Below are 8,912 nucleotides of genomic sequence, written 5' to 3'. Positions count from 1 at the left end.
TACTTGTGGAATGAATGATAAATGAACGGGCGGCTCCCTTTATGAATGGAATGCTGAGTTCTGAATCCCAGGCCTGGCTTAGCCACTCCCTGGCTGTGAGCCCTTGGGCCAGTCCTCTTTCTCTGAGCTTCTGTTTCCTGCTTCATTAGCTGTCCCCCAAGCACCCACTGTGTACCCCACTCTTGTTAGACACTGGGGATGCCGAGACAAGGAAAGGAGACCCCTGCCTTCCGAGAGGCTGGCTTCTGGGGAGGGGCCTGGGATGGGAAAACCTGACAGTCTTCTCAGGCCCACATTTAGGCCACCTCAGAGAACTGTCAAGTCAGAGTGGGTGGGCCTACCTAGCAGGTGACATTTCAAAGGGCTCTTGACGCATGAGTAGGAGTTTATGCGGTAGAGAAGTGGAAAGGGCATGGACGGCCTGGGACAGGCCACTGACCTCTTTGAGGAACTGGGAGGAGTGTGGCTGGAGCCCAGTGGGGGTGGAGACATGTCTGGAAACGAGGCCTTGAAGGCCACGGTCAAGAGCTTTGGCTCTGCCCTCAGCTCATGGGACCACAGCAGGTCTTTGAAGCACAAGAGAGACATGTGCAGTTTGGCATCTAGGCCACCACCAGGTAGAGAGGGGGTTGAGGGTCTAGGGTCCCAGCCTGAGATGGAGGTGGCCTGGACTGGGCAGGGACATTGGGGATGGAGAGAAGAGGACAGCTCAGCCGGCGTGGCTCAATGGTTGAGCGTCGACCTATGAACCAGGAGGTCAAGGTTCAATTCCTGGTCAGGGCACATGGCCGGGTTTCGGGCTCCATCCCAAGTATGGGGCGTGCAGGAGGCAGCCAATCCATGACTCTCTCTCATCATTAATGTTTCTGTCTCTCTCTCCCTCCCTCTCCCTTTCTCTCTGTAATCAATACACACACACACACAGACACACATATATTTATTTATTTAAAGAGAGAGAAAGAGAACAGAGCTGAGATTTAGGAAGTGGGAAGTGGGCCAGGGTGAGAGGTTGAGAGGGCGGGTGAGGAAGAGCTCAGAGGCGGCTGCGGGGGAGACGGGCGAGATGGAAACGTGTGTGGGAGCCCCTTGCAACTGTTGAGCAGCCCACGAGCTGGCCCAGGTCAGGACTTTGTGAGAACCCCGAGGAGAGGCTGAGAAGCAGCCCGGTGGACTCGCAGGCCTCTCCCTGGAAGAGAGATGAGTCGTGACCGCCAAGGGCACAAGATGGCCTCAGTCTGCTGAGGGCTGGGGCCGTTTAGCGCCCGTCCACATTCTCGCATCATTTACCAACAAACACGGCGGCTCCCAGGTCGGGCTGTGGCACCATCTCCCCATTTCCAGAGACACACGGGGACGTGAGCAGGGACACATGTGATGGACCTCGGGGGCCCGGCTCACGGGGGATTTTGCAAGTCTCTGGAGACCCAGAGGGTGGAGGGTGGGGGTCCCCTCTGATGGTTTCCAGCCACAGAAAATTTCCTCCAATCTGGAGGAAGCGGGAGTTCTTCTTTCAGAACGTCAGTGTCAATCTTCTTTGCTCACCGGTGACTAAGAGTGGCTGAGGCTGTGGGTGTAGACAGCGCTTAAATAGCAGACCTGGTTGTCTTCCGGCGAGAGCAGACACCTGGCTGGGACACAGGACAGGAGCATGGCCGGCCTGCAGACCCCGCTTCTGGCTGCCCTCCTGCTCCTTGCTCTGGCTCCTCAAGCAACCGAAGCAGGTGAGGCTGGGGAGAGGGAGGGCTCCCTGCAGAAGCCTGGGTTGCACCCTGGGCATCTTCCTCGTGGAGTGGAAAGACACGGGACTGAGGGCAGACACCCCAGTCTGCCGCTGGCTCTTGAACTCGTTCCATTGCTTCTCTGAGCCTCCGCTTACACATCTGTTAAATGGGTCGTCTTGGAGGCTTGAGTGCAGAATCGGTCTCAGCAGGGTTGGGGGTATGGTAGGCATGGTCCAGGGTCCTCTACTCCAGAGAACTGGAGCATAGGGCCCTTGGGGTGTGGAGAAGGTGCGCTGAAGACAGGCGCCTGGGGTGGAGGACAGGAGCTGAGGCCTGGGATATTCCCATGGAAAGGTAGCTGGCCCTGCCTCCCACCTCCCCATTTTTGCTCCAGAACCTGCCCTGGGATCCTGACTTCTTTTTTTCTTTTTTTAATTTTTCTTTTTTTAAAAAAATTTCTTTGGGAGAGGGAGAGGGAGGGGGAGAGGGAGAGGGAGAGGGAGAGATAGAAACATCAATGATGAGAGAGAATCATGGATCGGCTGCCTCCTGCACGCCCCACACTGGGGATCGAACCCGCAACTGGGGCATGTGCCCTGACCGGGAATGGAACTGTGACCTCCTGGTTCATAGGTCGACGCTCAACCACTGAGCCTCGCCTGGGATCCTGTCTTTTTCACGCCAATGTACCCGCTCCTGCCCGGTGTGGGTAGGGGAGGAGCACCGGACGGGAGTCGGGCAGCGAGGAACAGTGCTGCTCAGGGATGGGGTTCCTGTGCGTTCCCTGCCGTAGAGGCCCCCAGAGCCAGCGCTGTTATTACCCCCTCGGTCAGAGGAGGAAGTTGGGCCTCAGAGGCGTGAAATGACTTCCCTCAGGGGCGGGTGACTCAGGGCAGAGTGGGCCTCGAACCTTGTCTCCAAGGTCGTGCTGTGCGACTGGGGCAAGTCCTCCCCCTCTCTGGAGTCAGCCTCTCCACGGGCTCCACTGGAGGGAGGGGTTAGCATGGCTGTGCACTGAGCAGGCTTCTGCATTCCCCGGGTCCGCACTGCCCGTCTGGCTCAGCAGAGCTGGTGGACAGCATCCCATGGCTCCCGGGTGATGCTGACGCCCATGGGGACCTCGCCTTGAAGAGCAAGGCCCCTGTTCAGAGGCTCTGGGTTCCGCCTGGAAGCTTGGGCATCGTGGATGCTCAGCTGTTCTGCATCCCTCGCCCTTGACCTGACCCACCTGGAGTAATGGCATTGGGCCCTTCGTGGCTTCTCAGAGGCCCAAGATCGGGGACATTGAGGGCCCAGAATCCCCTGGACACCGACCTTCCACATGAGAACAGAAAAGCTGGGTCAGAGGCGGGGGCGGGGAGACTTCCCTGCGCCCAGCCTGTGTCCCTCTGAGCACCCCTCTGCCCCAGGCCCTTACGGAGCCAATGTGGAGGACAGCGTCTGCTGCCGGCAACACGTCCGCCGCCCGCTGCCCCCACGCCTGGTGAAGTATTACTACTGGACCTCAGACTCGTGCCGGAGGCCTGGCGTCGTGTGAGTGGGGCGCTGGGGAGGCAGGGACCCGGATGGATGTAGCCCAGGGGCAGGTGGGTGGGGAATGCAGCTGGGCATTTGTAGACGGGCTGGAGTAGGTGGCTCAGCCCAGGCTTGGGCGTGCCAAGAGAGGAAGTCATGCGGTCATTCAAGAAAGATGATGGAGCCCCGCTATGTGCCAGGCAGCGTGCCAGGCTCCGAGGCTGCAGAGCTGAAGGAGCGGGTGCCCCCACCCCGCGGGCATGGCGGTGTAGGCAGTGTAGAAGCTATAGGACATGGGGTACAGGGTAGCTGGTGGGTGGAGCCAAAGAGGATGCTCTTAGCAGCAGCATCTTGGACCCTCCCCAAGGCAGCCGATCTTCCCAGGACAGTGTGAAGCGCTCACACTTATGAGTGTTCGGCCTGGGCCAGGCACTGTGACCGCATGGAGTCCTTGACCCTCAGATCAACCCTGTGGGGAGGTGCGCTTATTCCCACTTTATAGATGGAGAAACAGTCTCGGGGAGTGACTTGCTCACCGTGGCCCAGGCTGAGCCAAGATTCCCGGGTCCTTGTTCAGTCATGAGCCTCACTGTACCCCTCAGGATCCCCAAATGACCACCTTCGTTTATTTATTTATTTGTTTATTTTTAAAATATATTTTATTGACTTTTTACAGAGAGGAAGGGAGAGGGATAGAGAGTTAGAAACATCGATGAAAGAGAAACATTGATGAGCTGCCTCCTGCACACCCCCCACTGGGGATGTGCCTGCAACCAAGGTACATGCCCTTGACTGGAATCGAACCTGGGACCCTTCAGTCCACAGGCCGACACTCTATCCCCTGAGCCAAACCGGTTAGGGCAGACCACCTTCATTTATTTTTGTGGATCACATTTGTAGAGAGTGCTTGCTGAGTGCTAGGCACTGTTATTAACACTTTATAAATAGTAACTCATTTAATCCTTGAAACAACCTTGTGTGGGAGGTGCTGTTATGATCCCCTGTTTACAGGCGGGAAAAGGGGCACAGAGAGGTTACTGGGCCTCTTGAGCAACACAGGGCGCAGTCACAGTAAGTGGGAAGTGTAATGCTGGCATATACTAGATGCTCAATAAAAGGCAGCACACGTGTGATCTTTGGACTTCGAGGTGGAAGCATGCAGCTTGACAGAGGGGGAGATTGGGGGCTGAACCTTGCCCAGCGTCCCAGGGGAGGCGGGGCAGGCTGCCCACAGGGCCAATACCAACATCGCAGCCTTCTTTGTTCTTTCTGCTCATTGGTGGTCTGTGGGATGGAGCAGGGCAGGGAAGTAGGGGGGCTAGGAACTCCCCGGCCCCACGGACAGCCTCCTTTTTTAAGTCATATTTTAATTCTATTGGAATCAAGTTATTGGTAACTTGGGAGCAAATAAGCTAAAAATGAGAAAGTAGGTGTTTGAGGTCTTTAATCTGAAAACCAATCCCAGAAATATGGTTTATCTACATCACTTTATTTTATTTATCTATTTATTTTTATTTAAATTATTTATCGTTTAAAGTATTACATAAGTCTCCTTTTCCCCCATTGACCTCTACCCAGATGCCCCCACCGCCCCGACAGGCTCCTCTTGAAAGTCAGGAAGGAAGTCCCGGGCTGAAGGATATCCTACCAACAATGGTGGTGGCAGAGTGCCCCAGGGCCCAGCGTGGTGTTTGCCGCCGCTGGGCGAGGGTGGGAGCCTTTGCCCGCAATTGCTGTGTGATGCTGGGCCAGTGTTCACCTCTCTGTGCCTTGGGCCTCTCAGAGGGGCCTGGGTGGGGACACTCACCAGAGACACTGCCCCTAGTATCCAGCTCACTGCGAGCACGGTGAGGCCGAGCTTACCAGCTCCGGCACTCGGGCAAGTTGCTTTGTCTCACTCCCCTCAGCTAGGAAGTGGATAGAATAATCCGACCTCATAGGATTGCTGTAAGGGTGTATTAAGAAAATTACTGTTAAGAATTCAGGCCAGCCTTAGCTGGTTTGGCTCAGTGGATAGAGTCGGCCTGTGGACTGAAGGGTCCCAGGTTTGATTCCAGTCAGGGGCACATGCCCCGGGTTGCAGGCTTGATCCCCAGTAGGGGGCGTGCAGGAGGCAGCGGATCAATGATTCTCTCTCATCGTTGTTGTTTCTCCCTCTCCCATCCTCTCTGAAATCAATAGAAATATATTTTTTAAAAAGAATTCAGGCCAACTCCTGGCACAGTCGTGGACTGAAGGGTCCCAGGTTTGATTCCAGTCAGGGGCACATGCCCCGGGTTGCAGGCTTGATCCCCAGTAGGGGGCGTGCAGGAGGCAGCGGATCAATGATTCTCTCTCATCGTTGTTGTTTCTCCCTCTCCCATCCTCTCTGAAATCAATAGAAATGTATTTTTAAAAAAGAATTCAGGCCAACTCCTGGCACAGTTATATAGGCCCTACCAACTGCTGTGCATCTAGTTTATATTAACTCACCAAATCTCATCAGAATCCTATGAGGTTGGACCATGGTAATCATCCCTATTTTACAGACGTGGAAACTGAGGCTCAGAGAAGTTAAAGGACTTGCTATCCAGTCACAGGGCTAGGATTTTAACCCAGATAAGTTGGCTCCAAAGTTCATGCTCTTGGCCCCTGCCCAATGCCCTCTCTCCCAAGGCAATGTTTGCAATGACCATGAGACTCCAGGGCATTCGGCTCCCTGGCCTGACCCGGCACTCAAGGCTGAGGCAGGGACTACCTGGGAAGTTCTGATGCTCACACCCCTCCTCCTTAAGAAAAGTGTTTGCATACAGCAGGCGGCTCATAAATGCTAAGCCGCTCTATATAGAAGGCATCTCTCCATACAGTAGGTGACTCATAAGTCCCAAGCCTTTGGGGTGGGATGTGGCGTCCTCCCCGCTTGTCTCAGTGTCCCCCTGGCATCTCCTCCTTCCAGCTTGCTAACCATCAAGGACCGGGAGATCTGCGCTGACCCCAGGGTACACTGGGTGAAGAAGATCCTCCAGAACCTGGACTAATGAGGAAGGGTCCTGCCCCGGTGACCGTGGCCTTGTCTCCTCCGGGAAGGCTCACGGAGCCCTACCTTCCTGCCATGACAGCTGCTCCCCAGCCAGTGACTCTGTCTGTAACCCCCGATCTCCATCCCTACTCTCCTCCCCCCTCTTACCCCTCCAACCCAGCCTCTGCCCCACTGTAGCCAGTGGGTCCACAATTCTGGTCAGTCACTCCCCTGCTCAAAACCCTCCCATGGCTCCCCATTGCCCTAGGCTGAGGTCAGAGCGCCCGAGCTTGGCACGATGCCCTCTGGATCCTGGTCGCATCTCCGTCTCCAGCCCCATCTCACATCCCTTCATGCACTTTGGATTCCAAACCCCCGCCAATTACATTCCGACTTCCGGGCCGTTGCCTGTGCTGCCTGACACCCAAGATGTCTCCCCATCCCTGCACAGCCCCACCAGCCCTCCAAGGCTCAGCCCAAGCAGCCAGTAATTGAGTTTCAATTATTTTATTTTTTTCCCTTTGATGCTAGGTTGGCAGAGTCTGTGTCTGACACTTTCTACCAAAGAGTCCTAAGTGACTCACTATTTCTAAGTAATTGATTTCATTTTTTAGATGTCCACCGGCCCTCTGCCCTTCTTAACAGCCCTGATTACAGTCTGTCCAGAATCCTCGCACGGCTGGACCAAGGTCCACACCCGAGTTACTTTGTCTCCTGGCCTCCAGGACAGAGCACAGGGCTTGGCTCAGAATCAGGGCCCAACAAGTGGCTACAGACTGAATCCATAAAAGTAAGGCCCCTCTCCCACCCCCCAAAGGCCCTCACACATCAATGCCGAGGCCACAGGTCATCCAGGGAGCTGGGTCCCTTGTGAAGCCTTTAATTTGCCCAGGTTCGCCTTTCTTTCCCCATTTTACCTCTGTGCTGGGTCTCTTTACCCTTCCTGCTTCCCTCAGGTTTTTAACCCAGGCCTGACCTTTTCAGAGCCCCTGACTTTCCCTTCCTGTTTCCCCAAATAGCTGATGACCGAATTCACGCTATGGTGTGAATGACTACCCTTGGCTTGGTATTTAACTCGAGTTAAATTTGTATATGAAAAGAAGGCCAGTGTGTCAGTGTGGGTCAGTGGTCGAACATTGACCTATGAATCAGGAGGTCACGGTTCAATTCCCGGTCAGAGCACATGCGCAAGATTTGGGCTCGATCCCCAGTGTGGGGCATGCAGGAGGCAGCGGATCAAGATTCTCTCTCATCATCGATGTTTGTATCTCTCTCCCTCTGCCTTCCTCTCTGAAATCAATAAAAATATATTTTAAGACAAGAAGGCAAATGCTTAAGAGGCCATGTGGATGATTGGGAGGATTTTAGGAGCCGGGGGCAAGGGGACAAACAGGCAGAGCCCTGGGAGTGGGAGGTGGGGTACAGTTAAGTGAAAAAACCTTGGGTGGAGGTCACTCTCTGTGGCTGGGGCCAGGCTAAGGACTGGGACTGGGTTAGTACACACTCCTCTTCCCTCGTGTCCACCCGGAGTACTTGTCTGGGGGGCAGGAGAAGCATCCGGAAGGGTACATGTCACGGATTCAGGCAACGGGAACTCTCACTGGCTGGGTGTCCGGAGCAAGTTGCTTTGTCCCGCTGTTTCCACCTCTGTGAACAGGGGGCTTAAAAGCAGATGTCAGTGCATGTGGCTGCGAGAATCAATGAGCTGAGAAGACACAGCAGCCCAGTCACAACGCGGGCGGGACTGGGAGAGGCGCTTCCTCGAGGAGGACATGCAAATGTCAATAAACTCACGAAAAGGTGCTCAACATGAGATACCACCTCACACCCATTAGGATGGCTATTATTTAAAAAAAAAAAGGCTGCGGGGGTTCTTGTCCCGTAGGGGCTGAGCTGAGTCTTTTTAAAGGAGCAAGAGTCAGTCTGGTGACATGCAGGGGACATGGCACTTCAGACAGAGGGGAGAGCATAAGTAAAAAGAGTAAAAACAGAGGAGAGGACAGCACCGTGATGGCGAACCTTTTGAGCTCGGCGTGTCAGCATTTTGCAAAACCCTAACTTAACTCTGGTGCCGTGTCACATATAGAAATTTTTTGATATTTGCAACCATAGTAAAACAAAGACTTATATTTTTGATATTTATTTTATATATTTAAATGCCATTTAACAAAGAAAAATCAACCAAAAAAATGAGTTCGCGTGTCACCTCTGACACGCATGTCATAGGTTCGCCATCACTGTTCTAAGGTCTTAAGTCTAAGGTCTTAGGTTCTAAGAATCTAAGGTCTTAAGGTCTAAGGTCTTAAGTCTAAGGTCTAAGGTTCTAAGAATCTAAGGTCTTAAGGTCTAAGGTCTTAGGTTCTAAGGCAGCGGTTCTCAACCTGTGGGTCGCGACCCCTTTGGCGGTCGAATGACCCTTTCACAGGGGTCGCCTAAGACCATCGGAAAACACATATATAATTACATATTGTTTTTGTGATTAATCACTATGCTTTAATTATGTTCAATTTGTAACAATGAAAATACATCCTGCATATCAGATATTTACATTACGATTCATAACAGTAGCAAAATTACAGTTATGAAGTAGCAACAAAAATAATTTTATGGTTGGGGGTCACCACAACATGAGGAACTGTATTAAAGGGTCGCGGCACTAGGAAGGTTGAGAACCACTG

The 8,912-nt window shown here is 53.6% G+C and overlaps 1 protein-coding gene across 1 annotated transcript; it reads left to right on the top strand.

Moving 5' to 3' along the window:
- The first annotated feature begins 482 nt into the window (after positions 1–482).
- CCL22 (chemokine (C-C motif) ligand 22) lies at positions 483–7,401 on the top strand. The gene is made up of 4 exons (XM_005873520.2): positions 483–617; positions 1,493–1,721; positions 3,131–3,254; positions 6,172–7,401. Exons 2-4 carry the CDS (start codon positions 1,649–1,651, stop codon positions 6,251–6,253), a joined length of 279 nt encoding a protein of 92 aa, XP_005873582.1. The 5' UTR covers positions 483–617; positions 1,493–1,648; the 3' UTR covers positions 6,254–7,401.
- Positions 7,402–8,912: the final 1,511 nt, after the last annotated feature.

Source organism: Myotis brandtii, unplaced genomic scaffold (genome assembly GCF_000412655.1).
Source record: "Myotis brandtii unplaced genomic scaffold, ASM41265v1 scaffold411, whole genome shotgun sequence".
NCBI classification, from domain to species: domain Eukaryota; kingdom Metazoa; phylum Chordata; class Mammalia; order Chiroptera; family Vespertilionidae; genus Myotis; species Myotis brandtii.
This window is presented reverse-complemented; position numbering and strand designations above follow the sequence as displayed.

What these genes read in the sequence shown, in the direction of transcription:
- CCL22 (XM_005873520.2), top strand. Translation starts at nt 1,649, where the DNA reads ATGGCCGGCCTGCAGACCCCGCTTCTGGCTGCCCTCCTGCTCCTTGCT. An exon ending in TCCTCAAGCAACCGAAGCAG is followed by an intron (nt 1,722 to 3,130) that starts GTGAGGCTGGGG and finishes CCTCTGCCCCAG; the next exon opens with GCCCTTACGGAGCCAATGTG. An exon ending in TGCCGGAGGCCTGGCGTCGT is followed by an intron (nt 3,255 to 6,171) that starts GTGAGTGGGGCG and finishes TCCTCCTTCCAG; the next exon opens with CTTGCTAACCATCAAGGACC.